The 22,367-nt window shown below is 39.1% G+C and overlaps 1 protein-coding gene across 12 annotated transcripts in view; it reads left to right on the top strand.

The window, feature by feature from the left end:
• si:ch211-67f24.7 (rho guanine nucleotide exchange factor 33) overlaps positions 1-22,367 on the top strand; it is a 39,296-nt gene that overhangs the window by 13,874 nt on the left and 3,055 nt on the right. For 11 of the 12 annotated variants that reach the window (XM_057859036.1, XM_057859029.1, XM_057859030.1 and 8 more), the window contains 10 exons: positions 741-905; positions 976-1,100; positions 1,180-1,262; positions 2,358-2,472; positions 8,589-8,727; positions 12,040-12,135; positions 14,543-14,632; positions 17,114-17,244; positions 17,305-17,382; positions 20,866-21,297. In XM_057859036.1, the coding sequence (XP_057715019.1) occupies positions 741-905; positions 976-1,100; positions 1,180-1,262; positions 2,358-2,472; positions 8,589-8,727; positions 12,040-12,135; positions 14,543-14,632; positions 17,114-17,244; positions 17,305-17,382; positions 20,866-21,297 (1,454 nt within the window). The remainder of the gene's footprint in view (positions 1-740; positions 906-975; positions 1,101-1,179; positions 1,263-2,357; positions 2,473-8,588; positions 8,728-12,039; positions 12,136-14,542; positions 14,633-17,113; positions 17,245-17,304; positions 17,383-20,865; positions 21,298-22,367) is intronic. The other variant, XM_057859032.1, reaches the window with a different exon arrangement.

The following is a 22,367-nucleotide window of genomic DNA, read 5'->3' as shown; positions in this document are numbered from 1 at the left end:
GTAAAAACGGAATCAGAATTTGTGGGGAAATTAACTGATATGTGGCAAAAATCTGACAATTTTATGATGAAAAAAAAAATCAAAATTTCGAATGGATTGTCTCTGAATTTCTTGGACAAAACAAAACAATATTGTAAAAAATTATTGCTGCAACGTTTAATCGATTAACTCGAGTATTCGATTAGAAAAAAATATTCAAATTAAATTTTGTTGCTTTGAGTATTCGTTTAAATTAAAGTGGCATTGTAATGGTTTATTTTGAAAGTGTTTGCATTTAGTTTTATTGGTTAGGGTGGCTACACTGCCCTCTGGTCTGCCTCATTTCACATGGCTGAATCCAACTGCTCCCTGTTAAGACCAACGTAAACCAAGTTTTTGTTTGAGCTAAGGTTTTTTAATGCATTCGTAATTTAGTTTATAGGTATATTTAGCCATTTTTTGTCGGAATAAGTGTCTGAACCATTTGTTCAGAGCATTATAAAAAAAACTGTAGCATTTTATAGCATTTAAGCTCGCGGACCTTTGCAATGTAAGTTAGCCAATTGTTCTTTTGTTGTACATAGATCCTCATTTTAAAAAAAAGAATTATACCGTTTTGAGGCTCAGCTCAGCTATTTTAATTTTTCATGTTCCTTATCCGAGTACTCGATTATTCGAACTAAGTAGTTCATCGATTAATTGACTACTAAAATAATCGATAGCTGCAGCCTTAAAAAAAATAAAGCTGTTGGTCCTTTCAGCTGCAGTGCTTAGTATCGGAGCTGAAGACGGGCTTCTCGGATGCAATGCTGGAGCTGACCCAGATCCAGCACGGAGACTCGCTCCTGCGCGATGAGATGGAAGACCACCGACGTCGGTGCGGGGAGAAAGCCCGGCGCTCGGAAGCCCTGGTCGAGTCCCTTCGGGTGAGGCCAGATGCCTATATTGGTGGCCTGAAAGCATACCAGTCGCTTACGGTTCCCCGCTTTGCTACAGGAGGAGCTGGCCGCCATGCGCTGTCAAGTGCTGGCGCTGCGTGATGAGGCGCAGCAACAGCAGCGAGACGCAAAGAGCGCACAATTGGAAAACAACCACAGGGATACCCAAGTATCTTCCCAGAGGAAAGTCATCGCGAGTCGACGATGTGGTTGAAAATAAAAAAATTGACAACTTTGAAATATGTATTTCTATGCGATGCAGTGATGCACCCGAGGCGTGCCGAGGAAAAGTTCTGCTGCGTTGTTTCCTTCAGGGACTCAAAGCTGGACTCACCCAAGGAACAGGTCATTATTTAAATCATTCACTGCCCGCATGTATTCGTTGTGGTAGTTAGTAAAATTTATATTAAATACACATTGGCTGCCATTGACGGCACTAAACGTCAAATCTGCTGGCCTCTCCCAGTCTAAATGGATTAGTGCAATCAATGGCACTGAAACATGAGCATTCACAAACCAGTCCATTTTTTCCTTCAATCTATAATTTTGATTTAAATGAACTTTGATATTTGACATAAGTCAATTTGATAATTTTTATGCAACCTCAAAATCATAATACATGAACTAAGGTAAAGATGTAATACTGAACATTTATGAGCAAAATATTTAGTAATAAGGGGCAAAACGCATATTTGAAACAAAAATACATCGATTTTGATGTAAAAATAAAAAAACTGGCAAGAGAATAAAGTAAAATTAATAATTAGTATTTTCACATCAAATCTTTGCAAACTATATTTTAAAAATATATATTATTTGACTTTCAATCCAAATTCTATACAAAAATACATTTTAAAACTACTTATTCACATTATGAATAAAAACAAATTTTTTTAAATATAATTATAAATATCTTGTGTTGGTTGGAATTATTTTGCATATGTTATGTTGTTTAATCACAACATATCCAACAGTTTTGAGCAAAACTATTTTCTAAACTACCGTATTTGTATTTTGATATCAACATCTTTTCCAACTCTATTTTAAAAAGAATAAAATATTTTAAAACCATTTTCTTGATTTTATAGGTACTTATTTATATTTTCGGTCTATAAAAATGGCAAAAATATTGTAATATTATAAATAAATTATTACATTTATTTTTATCATTTTTATTTAGTATTGTGTTTTTTTATTTCAAATATATACCACATATTTTTGACCAAAACAATTTTGTAAACTTCTTTTGAATTTTATAAGTCACATAAAAAATGATTGAGCCTTCTTTAAATTTATTTTTATCATCCCAAAACCTAACATATCATAAGAAACAAACAAAATGTTGATATCAATTTGCGTTAAAGAGTTGAAAAAGAATAATAAAATCTGTTCTCAAGCACGTACTTTATTACTGTATATGACTGGTCTCTTTTTGAACAGATGCGCGACACCAGGTGGCGCTGCAGCTTCTCCACTCTGAGTGGGAGTATGTGTCCACTTTGAAGCAACTGTACGACAAATATAAGACGACTCCACACGTCAGCGCTCAACCTCAGTAAGCTATAATTCGATTCAAACTGGCAACAACCGTCCCTGATTGACCTTAAAACTGGACAAAATGGCGATATAAAAATATATCTTTATATTTTTCAATGCGATTTAGAATTAGACTGTATTGTATATGCCTTTTTATATCTATTTTAGTCAAATGTGCCACTATCAGAACTTAATTTGGTGGCACGGTGGAACAGTGTCCACCTCACAGTTCTGGGATCGTAAGTTCAATCCCAGCTCCGGCCTTCCTGTGCGCGCATGTTCTTCCCGTGCCTGCGTGGGTTTCCTACAGGTTCTTGCCACATGCCAAAAAAACATATATGTTGATTGAATACTCCAAATTGTCCATAGGTGAAAGTGTGTGCGTGAATGATTGTGTCTATAAGTGCCCGGCGACTGTCTGCCTGGAGTTAGCTGTGATAGGCTCCAGCACCCCCGCAACCATCGTGAGGATAATCGGTTCGGAAAGAATTACAGTGTATCACAAAAGTGAGTACACCCAGGGGTGAAAGTGAGTACACCCAGGGGTGAAAGTGGCTAGAATTTCTTTCCGGAACTTCCCAACGTGAAGGTCACCACGGAGCCATAAATTTTATTTATTTATTTATTTTTTTCCTTTCTTTTTGGAGGGGGGGGGGTGTCAAACCTCTTAAACTACTGAAATGCAAAGAAAACTGTTCTAGCACAGTTATTTCTATAATGCATACAAAAACTGATTTTCATTCAAAATTGTATTTTTTTCAATGATTTGCAATATAAAAGTTAACAAAAACAGCAATAACTCCAACCTCCATCTCCTAATTTTTATTTTCCCTCATTTCCTCCCATACTAAATGCCAAATCTCAATTTTAACTACTTAAGAACATAGGATATATATTAAAATTGAAGTCAATGTAAACATTTACTTTTTTTTAATAATAAAGATATAAGTAACATACATGCAGAAAAATAAGTACAAATGACTTATATTATGCGGAGTGAAATGGAATACATTTTGAAGATCGCGCAAACATATTTTTAAATCCTAAGGAAATGAATAAGTAGCCTAACATACATGAACAAATACAGTGCCTTGCAAAAGTATTCGGCCTCCTTGAATCTTGCAACCTTTCGCCACATTTCAGGCTTCAAACATAAAGATATGAAATTTAATTTTTTTGTCAAGAATCAACAACAAGTGGGACACAATCGTGAAGTGGAACAGCATTTGTTGGATAATTTCAACTTTTTTAACAAATAAAAAACTGAAAAGTGGGGCGTGCAATATTATTTGGCCCCTTTACTTTCAGTGCAGCAAACTCACTCCAGAAGTTCAGTGAGGATCTCTGAATGATCCAATGTTGTCCTAAATGACCGATGATGATAAATAGAATCCACCTGCAGTGTTTCCCACAGGATTTTAGGAGACTGTGGTGGGAGGGTCTCTGACCATAGGATTTTTTTACACTGTGGTGGTGGGCTGCATCGGAGTCGGACAGCCACACCATGTCGTGCCACGGCGAATTTTTTTTTTTTTTTTCATTATTTTTTTCCCCCAAGAAGAACCATAACAAAGATATATTTGAAATATTTCATTAGCTAGGCTAATGTTATAGCTCTCAGCTACGGTACATGTATGTAAAATGCGTTGCTGATTACAGCTACATTACCCTATGTAATAATGCGACTTTTTTTCTCGTAGCAATAGTACGACTTACATCTCGTAGTGTCTCAGGGTTGGCAACCCAAACTGTTGAAAGAGCCATATTTGACCCCCCCCCCCCCCCAAAAAAAAAAAAAAACTGATACAGTATGTCTGGAGCAGCAAAAAATTAAAAGCCTTGTACAAGCCTTATAATTATCAATACTAGCTATATTAGCCTACTATAAAAATGACTTAAGTTGGCTAGAAATACATAATTAGCCTTCATGATTAAATGTTTATTTTCCCTGCAGTGGATCCTATAGCGCACCACGTGACTACTCTGTTGTACGATGACACCACAAGTTTAACTTCATTACAATATTAATGAGTTGAAAGAATGTTTGTATCATGTTTGTCCTCCTAGAAATCCTATTAAAACAAAAAATATATTTCCCTCCCCCATCTTTTTCCATTAAAAAAAAAAAAAAAAAAAAAAGCTCCGAAGCAGCACTAAAGAGCCGCATGCGGCCCAAGAGCCGCGGGTTTCAGACCGCCGTCGTAGCCCTCCTTTTTCCTTTTTATTTGACCCTCATAAGTACTACATTACCACAACAATAACAGTCCTTCTGTCAACTGACCCATTTAGAGCACTGGGGGAATTCTAATAGCCGTGTAAAGAGTTTTACTTGATTCGGTGAGAAGGTGAATAGTTTTTTCCCCGTTGTTCGTAAACTAAATTTCCACACAAAAGCACGTCGAGGTACCATTAACTTAGCAAGGAGAGGTATGAGAATCATTTTTCGAGTGTCCCAGAGCTCGCGAAATTGGGGGGGCGGGGGGGCGCATTTATCCAACTTTCGTCAGCCGTAATTGTCTGAAGTTGGCGCCACGGTGTTGTGCCGAAAAATAGCCACTCCACGCGAAATGTCCCCCCGACGGGAGCGGCCACACGTCACTCGTACAAACAGCCTTTTCTTACCAATCGATGGACACGGAAACGACGTTCTTGTACCGTGAATATGTATCATTTTACTCTGCTTGAACTAATAAATACTTTACTGTGACCAACGCTCTGAAAATAGAGCAAGGCTTTATTTTGGGCCCCGCCTCTCCGCGCAGTTCAATCAAAGTTTGCTTTCCGTCCAAGACGGCCGTCGACCGCTCACTTTCGCCGAAAAGTCCGATCCAAACTATTGTAATGCCCCGTATATGGGGAAGAAGGAGAGAAGTCTGTATTTGCTTACCCACTTGATTGTGGTAACAATAATAAAGAAAAACAATAACAAAATAACAGCGGGCTGCCACGACATGCGACCGCTATCTCTCGCTATCTCGCTCGTTCTCACATTCTTCCTACTCGTTCCCCTTGCGTCTCTTAAATAAATAAATAAATAAATAAAATACTACTCTAAAATGCTGCTCTCGCTCGCGCGGGTAGTAGATTGGAGAGGGCTACACATGTGTAATCGGCTGACTGACGCATCTAATTAGTATCTTTTTTTTTTCTCCGCGGGGGGGGGGGGGGGGGGGGCACAGTCTCGTTCATTGGTGGGAAACACTGACCTGTGTGTAATCAAGTCGCCGTATAAATGCACCTTCTCTGTGATAGTCTCAGGGTTCTGTTTAAAGTGCAGAGAGCATTATGAAAACCAAGGAACACACCAGGCAGGTCCGAGATACTGTTGTGGAGAAGTTTAAAGCCGGATTTGGATACAAAAAGATTTCCCAAGCTTTAAACATCTCAAGGAGCACTGTGCAAGCCATTATATTGAAATGGAAGGAGCATCAGACCACTGCAAATCTACCAAGACCCGGCCGTCCATCCAAACTTTCTTCTCAAACAAGGAGAAAACTGATCAGAGATGCAGCCAAGAGGCCCATGATCACTCTGGATGAACTGCAGAGATCTACAGCTGAGGTGGGAGAGTCTGTCCATAGGACAACAATCAGTCGTACACTGCACAAATCTGGCCTTTATGGAAGAGTGGCAAGAAGAAAGCCATTTCTCAAAGATATCCATAAAAAGTCTCGTTTAAAGTTTGCCACAAGCCACCTGGGAGACACAACAAACATGTGGAAGAAGGTGCTCTGGTCAGATGAAACCAAAATTGAACTTTTTGGCCACAATGCAAAACGATATGTTTGGCGTAAAAGCAACACAGCTCATCACCCTGAACACACCATCCCCACTGTCAAACGTGGTGGTGGCAGCATCATGGTTTGGGCCTGCTTTTCTTCAGCAGGGACAGGGAAGATGGTTAAAATTGACGGGAAAATGGATGCAGCCAAATACAGGAACATTCTGGAAGAAAACCTGTTGGTATCTACACAAGACCTGAGACTGGGACGGAGATTTATTTTCCAACAGGACAATGATCCAAAACGTAAAGCCAAATCTACAGTGGAATGGTTCAAAAATAAACGTATCCAGGTGTTAGAATGGCCAAGTCAAAGTCCAGACCTGAATCCAATCGAGAATCTGTGGAAAGAGCTGAAGACTGCTGTTCACAAACACTCTCCATCCAACCTCACTGAGCTCGAGCTGTTTTGCAAGGAAGAATGGGCAAGAATGTCAGTCTCTCGATGTGCAAAACTGATAGAAACATACCCCAAGCGACTTGCAGCTGTAATTGGAGCAAAGGGGGCGCTACAAAGTATTAACGCAAGGGGGCCGAATAATATTGCACGCCCCACTTTTCAGTTTTTTATTTGTTAAAAAAGTTTAAATTATCCAATAAATTTTGTTCCACTTCACGATTGTGTCCCACTTGTTGTTGATTCTTGACAAAAAATTAAATTTTTTTTATCTTTATGTTTGAAGCCTGAAATGTGGCGAAAGGTTGCAAGGTTCAAGGGGGCCGAATACTTTTGCAAGGCACCGTATGTCCAAAATGCACATTGACAGCTAAGATGTTCTGAACCTCCCTATCAGCGCAAATAAAACTAAATAAGATAAATAAGCCTCCTCAACTCTTTCATTGCTCTTAAAGATTTGATCCATTTTATGTTGCATTGCCCTTTTTTGTCGCATCAATTCAACAAGCCTTTTTTTTTTTGCTGTTCCAGAAAACATGCACATTTGAACCAATCAGAGCTAACCATCTCTACTGATCACATGTCAGTATGTCAGCCAATTGAACGGATAAATGAGTCCAGGCATTTTGCTTTGCTGCGTGCATTCGCACATTGACGTGACTCATCATCATCAGACTCAGATAACTGCAGCAGCTGGGGAAACCTCCATGCCGTCCGTGGAATAAAATAAATAATAATTATTGGTGGAAACGGATTACGCTACACAAGCACTTTATTATGCTTGTTGTTAACACTTATGTATGTAAATCTGATGTTGGTAGATTGTTTTCTTCTTGGAGCTGAAATGCATGTGTGGGATCTTAGCATTAAAAAAAAATATTTTTTTACATAGCGTTTTTACAGTTGCTGTCATATTTTCGGAATCAAAGCACCGCGTACCGGAACAGCATTCCAGCTCTGAACCTTATACCAGAACAGCATTCCGGCCCTAATCTTATACCGGAACTGCGTTCCTGACCGTTCTGGCCCACTTTCACCTCTTGAGTACACCCCTCGCATTTCTGCAGATATTTAAGTATATCTTTTCATGGGACAACACTGACAAAATGACACTTTAACACAATGAAAAGTAGTCTGTGTGCAGCTTATATAATAGAGTTAATTTATTTTCCCCTCAAAATAACTCAAAATATAGCCATTAATATCCAAACCCCTGGCAACAAAAGTGAGTACACCCCATAGAAACTACGTACATCCCTAAATGTCCAAATTGAGTACTGCTTGTTACTTTCCCTCCAAAATGTCATATGACTCGTTACAGGAGTACACAAGAAAGCCCGGCCGTCTCATCAGACTATAGGACATGGTTCCAGTAATCCATGTGCTTTGTTGACATGTCTTCAGCAAACTGTTTGCGGGCTTTCTTATGTAGAGATGTAGAGTGCGGCGTACGGTCTGAGCACTAACAGGCTAACCCCCCACCTCTTCAATCTCTGCAGCAATGCTAACAGCACTCCTGTAACGAGTCACATGACATTTTGGAGGGAAAATGACAAGCAGTACTCAATTTGGACATTTGGGGATGTACGTAGTTTCTATGTTGTCAGTGTTGTCCCATGAAAAGATGTGCTTAAATATCTGCAGAAATGCGTGGGGTGTACTCACTTTTGTGATACACTGTATATGAATGTGATGGAGAGTGATTAAATAACATTGCGACTTTTTTTCTCGTACGAATACAACCATTTTAATCTTGCAATATTACAACTTTAAACTCGCAATAGTATGACTGTATACTCGTTGTCCTATTTTTTGACGTGGACTGAACATTAGCTCTCACGTTTCAAGAAAAATATCAGGATATGTATCATATAAGAAATATTCAGCCTAAATAAATCGGCATATGTCTTTCGATCCATATCACCCAGCCCAACCTTAACGTGTTGTTGTGACGCAGCGAGGCGTTGGCGTCGTCCGTGCAGCGGCTCCTGGGGCGCCACCTGCTGTTCAGGAACAACCTGCAGGAGCGACTGAGCGCCCAGCGCTGGAAGTCTCTGCTGGGAGACCTTCTGGTGCAACTTGTCGGACAGAATGATGTAAGCCAATTGCTAGCATGTCGGAAAAGAACAGATTTTTGCCTTTTAGCGGGATGAATTTAGCATTATTAGTACCATTTGATAAAGTGCAAATTTGAAAAAAAAATTTTTTTTTTTACCTGTTAGCGTTTACTTTAACTTGGTCATGATACTAGTTTCAACTCTGAAACCAAGCAAACACACCAACAACCTTCCCACTGTTCTAAAGGGCTTTGATGTTTTTTCATAAATTCTTTAATAATTTCAAAAATTCATTGGCTGCCATTGACAGCAAAAGACGTCTCTTCTCACTTCAGTGTCACTAATCAAGTCGAATGCTAAAACTAGGGGTAGGATAAATTGTCCCAAATACAGTGGTATGAAAACGTATCTGAACCTATTGGAATTTCTTGAATTTCTGGATAAAATCATCAAAAGTCATCTGATCTTTGTCAAAATCACACGGATAAAAAACAAAAACAGTGTCTGCTTCAACTAAAACCATCCAAACATTTATAGGTTTTCATATTTTAATGAGTATAGTATGCAAAACAATGACTGACAGGGAAAGATTAGTAAGTGAACCATCACATTTAATATTTTCTGACCCTCATTTGGCAGCAGTAACTTCAACCAGATGCTTCCTGTAGCTGCAGATCAGTCTGGCAAATCGATCAAGACTAATCTTGGCCCGTTCTTCTCTGCAAAATTGCTGTAGTTCAGTCAGATTCCTGTGACGTATGGCATGAATCACTGTCTTTAGGTCATACCACAAAATCTCAATAGGGTTCAAGTCTGGACTTTGACTTGGCCACTCCAGAACGTGTATTTTGTTCTTCTGAAACCATTCTAAAGTTGATTTACTTCTGTGGTTTGGATCATTGTCTTGTTGCCGCATCCATCCTCTTTTTAGCTTCAACTGTCTGACAGACGGCCTCAGGTTTTCCTGCAAAACATCCTGTCCCAAATAATAATGCTCCCTCCAACATGCTTCACGGTGGGGATGAGGTGTTGATGTTGGTGAGCTGTTCCATTTTTCCTCCACACATGATGTTGTGTGTTACTCCCAAACAAGTCAAATTTGGTTTGTTCAGTCTACAAAATATTTTGCCAAAACTTCTGTGGAGTGTCCGAATGCCTTTTTCCGAACATTAAATGAGCAACAATGTTTTTTTTGTTTTTTTTTAGACAGCAGTGGCTTCCTCCGTGGAGTCCTCCCAAGCACACATTTCTTGGCCAAAGTTTTACATATAGTTGTTGTGTGCACAGAGATATTGGACTGTGCCAGTGATTTCTGTAAGCCTTTAGCAGACACTCTAGGGCACGGGTGCCAAACCGATCCTCAAAGGGCTGCAGCGGGTGCCGGATTTCACTCCAACCAAACGAGATGAATACCTTTTCACCAATCTGGTGTCTAACAAGCGTAATCAACTGATTGCAGTCAGGTGCTGCTTGTTTTAGCAGAAACCTCATTGGTTGAACTGTCTGTGCTGGGTCTGTTGGAACAAAGACCAGGACCCACTGCAGCCCTTTGTGGAATCGGTTTGACAACCCTGCACTAGGGTATTCTGCGCTGAACTTTTGGCGTCATCTTTGGTGGACGGCCACCCCTTGGGAGAGAAGCAACAGTGCCAAACGTTCTCCATTTGTAGACAACTTTTCTGACTGTCGATTGATAAACATCCAGACTTTTAGAGATGGTTTTGCATTCTTTCCCAGCTTTATACGAATCGATTCTTGATCGCAGGTCTTCAGACAGCTCTTTTGACCGAGCAATGATGCACATCAGACAATGCTTCTCTTCTAGACATTTCTTACCAGGTGTGTGTTTTATTGTGGGCAAGGCAGCTTTCAACCACTCATCAGTGATTGGGCACACACCTGACTGAAAAATGTTTGGTAAAAATTGGTTTCATTTGCTCTTTAAGTCTCCTTAGGCAGAGGGTCCATGAACTTATTTTCCCCCATCAGTCATTGTTTGCATGCTATCCTCATTAAAATATGAAAATCTATAAATGTTTGGGTGGTTTTAGTTAAAGCAGACACTGTATTTTCATCTGTGTGATTTTGACAAAGGTCAGATCACATTTGTTGGTGATTTTATGCAGAAATGTCAGAAATACCAAATGGTTCAGATACTTTCATACTACTATATACTGTATATACTTTTTTATAATTATAAATATACACAGGCGCAAATATTGTTTCACACTTAACAAATGTGTGTATTCAGATTTATACACGAAATAATAAAAAAATAATCAGAAAATATCCCTGGCCACATTGAAAATCCTTAAAATGTCATTGCAGGACCTTTTGTATCCTACAACAGTCTTGCTCTAATTGTTTAAAATAAATAAATCAACTATTATAGATAAATTGTTGGACAATGCAAGAATATATAATAAAAATAACTTCGGACCACAATTTTGGGTATATATATAAATATAAAACTCTAAAATAGAAAAGAAAAAAAATCCCGCATTAATATAGTTTATTCACAAAAAGAACAGCCTTGACTGTTTTTGTTTTGTTCTGTTTTAAACAGTGGTTTATAGAACTTGTTTTTGGCCAGAAATCTGGTAGCGTTTGTATGTTAATATAATTTTTTTAGAGTTAAATAAAGCGAATCGATGCGGATTTTCGTTAGTGTTAGCGCATGAATGGCGCTGGTATATTGAATTGTATATTGAATAAATGGCCATTGTATATTAGCATTTAGCCAGCAGGCACATTCGGTAAAAGAATTACCGGGATATATTTTAGTAATTAATCATAAATAACGCGTTACGCCCCGCCTCTAGTGAAAACATAAATTGCATCACCTTATAATGTGAAAAATATCACGTTCAAATGCTAAATTTATGTCATTATATCTATAATATGTCATTTTTGTATGAAACTGAGAAAATTATCACATTTCACTATAAAATGTGATACATTTCATATTTTAACGAACATAACATTGAACGTTTCATCTTTTAATGTTAGTATTTTTCAAGTCATACCTTAAAGAGTGGAACTAATCTTGTTAAATGTAAAACTTGTGTTATGAAATAAATGATTTGAAATTATTCACATTCAAAAAGAAACATGTAAAACAGCATTTTAATTTTTAAAATCTGATACATTTCAAACTAAAATATTCCAAATTTCAATCAATTTCATAATTTTGAACGCAATAAATGTTTAAAATTTCACATTACGGTGCAATAAATTTTTACATGAGTTAAGCAATACAAATAAATCACGTTCTGATGGTAAAACAGCAACATTTTCACGTTAAAATGTAAGAGTTACTGCAAAGTGATAATGCAAAAATTGTGTTTGCAGACATCTTTCTCGGACGCGTACGTGGGCTACAGCGCCGTGCTGGCCTCCTTCCTCTCGCTGGACGTCCTCAAGTTGGACACTAACGAGGACAAGCAGGTCAAAACTTCTTACAGCAATGACAAAAAGAGCAATTTCACACAAATTCACAATTATTGTTTTCAAATTAGAAATGGCGCAAAAACATGTCATCTTAAAAGATTTTTTTTAAATCAGCTTGATCAAAAATAAATTTATTAAAAAAATGATGTAGTTCATCACATATAAATGAAATAGAAAATGAGACATTTATTCAGAAATTTAAGTTATTGGGGAATTTTCGTGAAAACAAACAATTTAATGAAATGTTAGTTTTTTAAAAATGAAATAATTAACCGAGAAAATAAAAATATGATAAATTGAATTAAGATGCAATAAGACAAGAATAAAAAATGATCTAATGAAAGAGAATGTCATAAACAAATCACATTTTTTATTAAAAAGTTAAATTATATAAAATTGAATATACTACAAATTTCAATCCTTAGAAATAAACAATAACAATGGTGTTTTTTTTTTTTTTTTAATAAATACAGTCATGTGAAAAAATTACGACACCCCAATAAATATTCAGTTCTTTATGAAGAACGTCTGATCTTGTTTTTCTGTGTCTCTGGAAAAGAAAGTGATTTAATTGCAGGTAACAACAAAAATTAACATTGTTTTACTCATTAAACCAAATAAATCAACAAAAAGGCATATTCTAACTGAGGAAAAAGTTAGGACAAGCGCCTTTGGCTGAAATAACTTCAATGAGACGCTTTTTGTTACCATCTACCAGTCTTTGACATCGGTCTGAAGAAAGTTTGCCCCACTCCTCATGGCAAAATACTTTCAACAGTGACTGACTGTCGAAGTGAGAGAAAACAGCATGGTGAGAACAAAGGAGCTGTCTGAGGCCTTCAGAAAGAAGATTGTAGATGCTTATAAGTCTGGTAAGGGATTTCAAAAGATCTCAAAAAAATATATAATCCGCCATTCCACTGTCCGGAATATAGTGTACAAGTGGAGGACATTCAAAACAACTGCCAGCATGCCCAGATCTGGCCGTCCAAGCAAATTCACCCCGAGAGCAGACCGCAAGACGCTAAAAGAAGTCTCCAAAAACCCTAAAATGTCACCACGGGACCTACAGCAGACTCCTGCAACTGTTGATGTGAAAGTGCATGCCTCTACCATCTGAAAGAGACTACACAAATTTAACATTCATGGGAGGTGTGCAAGGAGGAAGCCTTTGCAAGAACATGAAGGCCAGACAGAAGTTTGCCAGAGTGAATGTAGACAAGGACCAGGACTCTGGAATAATTTTGTTTGGACAGATGGATCTAAAATTGAATTATTTGGACACCAGAACAGAAGACATGTTTGGCGTAAACCCAATACAACATTCCAGGAAAAGAACCTCATACAAACTGTTAAGCATAGAGGTGGAAGTGTCATGGTTTGGGGATGCTTTGCTACAGCTGGACCTGGCCAGCTCACCATCATAGAATCCAACATGAATTTTATCGTGTATCAGAGGGTGCTTGAGGAACATGTGAGATCATCTGTGAAAAAAATTAAAGCTGAAACGAAACAGGTCCCCGCAACATGACAATGACCCAAAACATACCAGTAAATCCAACAAGGACTGGCTAAAAAGGAAGAAATGGAGAGTTAAAGCCCAGATCTTAATCCCACTGAGATGCTGTGGGGTGACTTGAAACGGGCTGTACATGCAAGAAACACCTCAAACATCTCACTGTTGAAAGTATTCTGCGTTGAGGAGTGGGGCAAACGTTCTTCAAACCGATGTCAAAGAATGGTAGATGGCTACACAAAGCGTCTCACTGAAGTTATTTCAGCCAAAGGGGGTAACATTAGCTATAAGGTTATAAAGCTATAAGCTATAAGGGTGTCCTAACTTTTGCCTCAGTTAGAATATGCATGTTTGTTGATATATTTGGTTTAATGAGTGAAAACAATGTTCATTTTTGTTGTTTACCTGCAATTAAATCACTTTCTTTTCCAGTGATAAAGAAAAACAAGATCAGATATTGATATGTGAACATTTCCTAATAAAGAACTGAATATTAAATGGGGTGTCGTAATTTTTTACATGACTGTATATGTCAATTCATAAAGTTAAAAGGTACGAATGAACAATTATTCAATAAAAACAACAATAAGGTGAACAATACATTTAAAAAAAAAATGAATAACATAATGAAACCTAAAAATATTTTATAAAATGTAAAATTTTAGAAAAATACATTTAAAGTTAATACAAAATTGAATATAAATATATGTAAAAGTGAGCTATATAATAAAACCTAAAAAATGCTTAACAAAAATACCGTATATATACCAATATATCAACAACAAAAAATATGTTCACGATCATTTTTTTACGGTGTAATGAAAAAATACATAACAATTTGTTGGAAGAAAAAATCAACTGTGTTTTTTGCTGTGCCCTGATTTTGAGGTGGGTGAAGCGCATGCGGAAGGGTTGTCGCTGTTGTGGCTGCTGCTGGCACCCGTCTCTCGCCTTCACGGCTACCTCACTCACATCCAGGTGGCGCCTCACACAAACACTCCTCTCATTTGATCTCACTTTTATATCGTTATTTAGCAGTCATCTCTTTTACATCTAATATGTCAAACTCGCAGCTCGGATGCCAGATCTGACCCGCCACATCATTTTTTTGGGTTCAGAATGTCATCACAATTTTAAAAATTCAGATGTTACCAATCCCCTTTTTAAATGTAACAGCTGTTGACTTCTAACACTACTAATTTCAAAACCACATAAGACAACAGCACCACCAAGTGGTCACAGCCAATAACAACTGCTGTTGAATGCAATACTCCACAACTGTGACCAAGTCTAAAAGTCGATTACAATGAGCTGTTCAATAAGGTGCCAGTAAACTGTGAGGCCAAAAAACTGGATCCTGTTTTGGTAGGATCCTGGACAAATGAACGCCTGGCTAACAGACAAAAAACAGCCCGCCGAAGGAAACCCTAACCACAATTTGGCCTGTAACAAAGATGAGATTGACACCACAAAAAACATTACAAATCTGCGGGAACTAAGCTGTAACTTCTAAAAAGAATGGCCGGACATTGCTCTCATCTTTCTATTCACTTTATTTTGAAGAAAATAGTGCGTTAGCAACAGGATAGCATATAGCAAACTCGTCTGTTTCTCTCATTCAGCTCTGTAACGTTCATCTGTGTGCAACAACAACTCTTTAAGACCCTGCTTTTTGGAAGAATAGAACTGTAAAATCAAAAGAGCGACAGATATGACAGGTATAACACCTAGTGGTTAGTAGGAATAACTGCAGAACATTTGCGATGTATCAAGTTTTTAACATAGAAAGCCTTTTAAACCAGAGGTAGGTAGTCAACATTTTTAATCAAGAGTAGCAATCCTTCTAAATAATGTTACTCAAGTAAAATTAGTCATCCAAAAATGTTCTCAAGTACAAGTTAAAATGTATTAGTTGAAAAAATTACAGCCCCTGGGTTACGAACAAGTTCCATTCCTACGCTGGCGACGTAACCCGAATTTTTGCGAAAGTCGGAAATAACCCTTTAAGTACACCTCAATACCCCCTATACCTCAAAATAACTCTTCAAATACTTGTATTATATGTCATTGTACTGTCCTCGCCAAGACGTTGGAGCCAAGTCCTAGCTAGACAGCGAGCTAAACTGTAATATTTCCCCTTGCTCTCTAACTCGGCTGCGCGACTTCTTCGTGGGAGCAAATGCGCTCTTACTCGTGTGTGGAACTACCACCTGCTCTCGCTTCCTGCGCCAAAATAAAATATATCTCAGAACTAAAGTCAACATTATAATCAAGTAAACATTTCACCTAAGGGCATAACAGTCATATTAATAAAGTAAAATAAAAAATACGATACTATAAGTACAATAATATACAGGTAGTCCCCGGGTTACTACAGAGTTCCTTTCTTATGCTGGTGACGTAACCCAAATTTCCACGTAAGTCGGAATTAATCCTTTAAGCGCCCCTAAATACCAAAATAACTGCCCAAAAACATGTAGTATATGTCATAGAAATAAAATCAAGTACAAAATACGATACTATAAGTACAATAATGTACAGGTAGTCCCCGGGTTACTACAGAGTTCCTTTCTTATGCTGGCGACGTAACCCAAATTTCCACGTAAATCGGAATTAACCCTTTAAGCGCCCCTAAATACCAAAATAACTGCCCAAAAACATGTATTATATGTCATAGAAATAAAATCAAGAACAAAATATGATACTATAAGTACAATAATGTACAGGTAGTCCCCGGGTTACTACCGAGTTCCTTTCTTATGCTGGCAACGTAACCCAAATTTCCACGTAAGTCGGAATTAACCCTTTAAGTGCCCCTAAATACCAAAATAACTGCCTAAAAACATGTATTATATGTCATAGAAATAAAATAAAGTACAAAATACCATACTATAAGTAAATAATGTACAGGTAGTCCCCGGGTTACTACTGAGTTCCTTTCTTATGCTGGCGACGTAACCCAAATTTCCACGTAAATCGGAATTAACCCTTTAAGTACCCCTAAATACCAAAATAACTGCCCAAAAACATGTATTATATGTCATAGAAATAAAATCAAGTACAAAATAAGGGATGGATGGATGGACAGACGGATTCATTCATTCATTCATTCATTCATTCTCTGGCAAAAATAAAGTCAACATGTTAAGAGGACAAATGTAAAGACTAGTGTACCCCAAAGTAGCAGCGTAAGAGTATTGTTTCATCAAAAATCTACTCAAGTAAAAAGTACTGTGTGCTAAAACAACTCTAAGAAGTACATTTTTCTCCAAAAATGACTCAAGTAAATATAAGAGAGTAAATGTAACCCACCTCTGATTTTAACCTAATTTTAAACAACATAAGTGACTCTCTCAATGAATTAAGGATACTACAAAACTCGTTTTGTAATACTTTTTTGTGATGTGAAAAAATGAGAGTGACATTTTCAGCTGCCTTTTTTTTTCTCCTGGTGTTGAGAACCTGCTGCAGCGGACGAGCGAGGACCACCCAGACTACAGCCTCCTGCTGGGCACAGAGCGAGCGCTAGGCCACGTTTTGTGGCGATGTCACGCCATCCTGGAGGAGGACGTCCGCTGGGAAGCGCCCGGGTAGGACCGCTCACTCAGCTGACGGAGGCCTAAAAGTGACTAAAAAGTGCAATTCACTAGTTCCGATGCTGCTATGGCTAGCGGCTCGACCGCGGACGGCGCCCCTTGCAGGACAAACGGAGAATGTGCAGCTACCAGGTGAGTGGACTGTGGGCCAAGCCTGGAACTCCAGACTCACCGCTTGCTGTTCCAGCTATAGAGTCTAGGACCCAGCTCCTAATTGGCCTCTCGAGCCCGGACGAAATCGTCCGTGCAATCAGATTTCTTCATTTGCGTGACGTGTTCTTAACGAGCAACGTCACTCTGAAGCGTCGGAAGTCGTCTCCACAACAACACAGATAGTGAACGGGAGAGCCGAGAATATGTTTCTATCGGCGGTAAATTCAGCTTTAAAAGACCAAAAACACATTGAGTCGCTAAAACCAACAGTCTGTCTCGCGCTAGCCATGTTGAAAAAACTGCTCCGTTCTCCTAATACGTTTATGTTCTTGCGCTAGAGTTTCTTGTTGCTTTACCAACGTCACGTCCGCCCGTCGCTGATTGGTCCACTCTGCTGTCTGTTTACTTTTCTCATCTTGGCAACGCCGTTACCGTTACTGAGGACGGAAAGGCATGCGTTACTATGCGTTACTATATTGGTCGAAAAGTCTGAGGGAGACGGACTCACCGAGACGACAGAGCAGGAGTAGGGAGGAGGCAAGAAAGTTGTGACGCCGAGCAAACGCGGTGCTAGGTAGCTCCAATAATACATGTTGTAGCCGATAGCCTACAAACTACGCCGGCATGTTATGATAGATATGGTAGACATGGTAGATATCACATGTACTGTACTAAGATATAACTAGATGCAAAATGACAGACATGGCACTAAATGAGTTAGTAGACAGCCGCCATCTTAAAGCAGTAGACTTTTAGGAAGGCTCTGTTGTAGAGAACCTTCCTAGCGAACCTAAGTAACTTTTTATCTAAAATACTTCTAAATCGGCAAAATCTTGACTTGAATCTATCTTTAAATGATGAAACAGTTTTAAAACTTTCATATGTCGAAAGTAGAGAGAAGGGAACTAATGCAATGATGGGAGCAATTTTAACAACTTTTAACAGTTGATTCAGGGTAAAGGGTAAATTAGGGTATAGAATTGGGCTCGGGCCAATTGTACCAAAAACCTTCACAAAAAACTTCACATCATGTGGCCAATGTTTTTTTTTTTTTTTTTTTTGTGGGAAAAAAAAAAAGGAAAAAAAAAAAAAGTAATTATCACCAATTACTTTGCCAAGTAACTAACTACTCTTATATTCAGGTAATTGAGTTACTAACGCAATTACTTTTTGGGAGAAGTAATTTGTAACTATAATTAATTACTTTTTTTCAGTAAGATTAAGAACACTGCTGTTGGCCCCCCTCCTTATAGATGCAAACACAAAAAATACAGAATTAGCTGAACTTTAAGAGTTTTATTAATGTGTACGATGGCGTAAAAAAAGTGCAAATTGACGATAATTCTTATTTAAAAACTTTCTCACCATTCACAACTTTTTGCTCGAGCTCCACCATTTTGAAAAGTAAAAGGTCGTCCCATCTCAAAAACTCAGGTATCATAATAAAATCCCAGTTCTACCGTAGAAAATGCAACTTGAGGGAGCGTTCATGTGCAATTTTCCATTTGACAAGTGGTACTTACCATAATTACGACACCACATGAAGACAGCATAAGCATACAGTATATACAGTGGGGCAAATAAGTATTTAGTCAACAGTCAATTGTGCAAGTTTTCCTACTTGAAAAGATTAGACAGGCCTGTAATTGTCAACATGGGTAAACCTCAAACATGAGAGACAATGTGGAAAAAAAAAAGAAAATCACATTGTTTGATTTTTAAAGAATTTATTTCCAAATTAGAATGGAAAATAAGTATTTGGTCACCCTACAAACAAGCAAGATTTCTGGCTGTCAAAGAGGTCTAACTTCTTCTAACGAGGTCTAACGAGGCTCCACTCGTTACCTGTATTAACTCATTATCGGTATAAAAGACACCTGTCCACAACCTCAGTCATTCACACTCCAAACTCCACTATGGCCAAGACCAAAGAGCTGTCGAAGGACACCAGAGACAAAATTGTAGATCTGCACCAGGCTGGGAAGACTGAATCTGCAATAGGTAAAACGCTTGGTGTAAAGAAATCAACTGTGGGAGCAAATATTAGAAAATGGAAGACATACAAGACCACTGATAATCTCCCTCGATCTGGGGCTCCATGCAAGATCTCACCCCGTGCTGTCAAAATGATAACAATAACGGTGAGCAAAAATCCCAGAACCACACGGGGGGACCGAGTGAATGACCTACAGAGAGCTGGGACCACAGTAACAAAGGCTACTATCAGTAACACAATGCGCCGCCAGGGACTCAAATCCTGCACTACCAGACGTGTCCCCCTGCTGAAGAAAGTACACGTCCAGGCCCGTCTGCAGTTCGCTAGAGAGCATTTGGATGATCCAGAAGAGGACTGGGAGAATGTTTTATGGTCAGATGAAACCAAAATAGAACTTTTTGGTAGAAACACAGGTTCTCGTGTTTGGAGGAGAAAGAATACTGAATTGTATCCGAAGAACACCATACCCACTGTGAAGCATGGGGGTGGAAATATCATGCTTTGGGGCTGTTTTTCTGCAAAGGGACCAGGACGACTGATCCGTGTAAAGGAAAGAATGAATGGAGCCATGTATCGAGAGATTTTGAGTGAAAATCTCCTTCCATCAGCAAGGGCATTGAAGATGAGACGTGGCTGGGTCTTTCAGCATGACAATGATCCCAAACACACAGCCAGGGCAACAAAGGAGTGGCTTCGTAAGAAGCATTTCAAGGTCCTGGAGTGGCCTAACCAGTCTCCAGATATTAACCCCATAGAAAATCTGTGGAGGGAGTTAAAAGTCTGTGTTGCCCAACGACAGCCCCAAAACATCACTGCTCTAGAGGAGATCCGCATGGAGGAATGGGCCAAAATACCAGCAACAGTGTGTGAAAAGCTTGTGAAGAGTTACAGAAAACGTTTGGACTCTGTTATTGCCAACAAAGGGTACATAACAAAGTATTGAGATGAACTTTTGGTATTGACCAAATACTTATTTTCCGCCATGATTTGCAAATAAATTCTTTAAAAATCAAACAATTTTTTTTTTTTTCACATTCTGTCTCTCATGGTTGAGGTTTACCCATGGTGACAATTACAGGCCTCTCTAATCTTTTCAAGTGGGAGAACTTGCAGAATTGGTGGATGACTAAATACTTATTTGCCCCACTGTACATGTACAGAATCTGTGGTTTTAGTTCCATGTTTTTCTCGGCTTGCGCACCAGCAGGAGCCGGCCTGCTCACCTGATTCTCGGTACGCTCGACTTTTTTTTCTCCCTCTGTGTCGCCTCCAGAAGTCTGCGATATTACCTCCAGCCTTGACACACCGTTTGAGTGTGTTGCCGTTAAGTTAGTCAATGTTTTATTCAGGGGTGAAAAGTGGGCCGGAACTCGGTGCTTTGACGGCAACTGTCAAAACTCAATGTTTAAAAAAAAAAAACTTGCTCCATTTTGAAACAAAACTGTCCAACGTTTTCCATCATGCAGAATGAGCCAACAGGCGTCTGCGCTGACAAACGGGGACCCCTTTGTGCGTGTGGAGCGCTGGCCCTGCAGCCCGGTGAGGCGACCGAACCGCCAGTGCGCACACGCCCGCTGTTGCTCAGTTACTCCGGAGCCCCCGTCCGCGGACGCGTCCGCCTTGGATGACTCCTCGGCGACTTCCTGCCGGGACGACGACGACAGCCAAGTTCCGGTCCTCCTCAAGCCTTCAGAGAGGAGCGTCCGTCTTCGCTGGGAGATTCCCGAACGGACCCTCGCCAAGAGATTGAGCATCAGGGCGGGGTCACCGCCGCTCCAAGCCACGAGTGCCTTCAGGCCCATCTGGGAGCAGCCGTCTCCGGAGAAAGAACACCGAGGCTTCGTGCCAGTTCAGACGTCCGCCGGGGCAAACTTTCCCGCCATGAGACAAGACCTCAGGTGGGTTGTTTTCTTGCGGTACCCTAAACAAGTCATCCAATCAATTTGAACTAGAGGGGTTGACAGCGACCAATGTTAATCAGACACATTTCAACTAAAGCAATTAATTGTTGATGACCCCGAAATGCGGTGTCAGCAATTAAATTAACTTACAGGATATATGCTCGGTTAGTAGCTTAGCCCATGCTCGTAAATATAGGCATCCCAGCTATGTGTGCGTGTGTGAGCGTGCGTGATATTCTGTGGAGAAGTAGACGCCGATTTTTGCGTTCCATGGCGATGATATCCAATTTAATGCCAAGTTTTTACATTCACTCACACCCTTGCGAAACGAATCCTCACCGTGGTGAGTTTGAAAATGGCGGCAAGCAAAACGGGAAACGGCATCCTTTTTGACTGAATATTCCAGCCAGGAATATTTATATTCATACTAGAGATCTGATCACGTCATTTTCAAAGTATCGGAATCGGCAAAAAAATATCGGCCATGCCTTTTAAAAAAAAAATTATTATTACTATTTTTTTTTTAATTAAATTACAGACATAATATGTTACACTCATCCAGTCTCTTTAGTTTAGGCTTAAGGTAGGGTTATCAAATTTATCCCGATAACGGCGGTAATTAATTTTTTTTAAAAATGTATCGCGTTAAAATATTTAACGCAATTAATGCATGCGCTGCACGACACACGCATTGTTGCGCTCAATCTGTAATGGCGCCGTTTTACCTATATAGAGAGATAAAAGGCAGCGTAAAATGAGTAGAGTGAATTTTGGCAGCCTTTGGAGCCTATTTTTAATTGGCTAAAGCCTTACAATCCCTCTCCCTACGATTAGAAATATCATGGGAAGCAATGTGGGGAAGCAAGGTAGCAACTTCTTAACACCTTATGTTATTTCCCAACCCAGAGAAGATATATCAATTGGTAGCACTACGTACAGTCATGGTTCCTCTTCCCATCATGCATTTGGGCATGGCTACAGTATCATTTACTGAAAGCTCAACAAATACACTAGATGGCAATATTTAGTCACAATATACAAAGTCACAAGTCTTTCTATCCGTGGAT

The sequence above is a fragment of the Corythoichthys intestinalis genome, chromosome 15, assembly GCF_030265065.1.
Source record: "Corythoichthys intestinalis isolate RoL2023-P3 chromosome 15, ASM3026506v1, whole genome shotgun sequence".
Classification (NCBI taxonomy): Eukaryota; Metazoa; Chordata; class Actinopteri; order Syngnathiformes; family Syngnathidae; genus Corythoichthys; species Corythoichthys intestinalis.
Note: the sequence above shows the minus strand (reverse complement) of the source record. Positions and strands in the feature narration are given on the sequence as shown.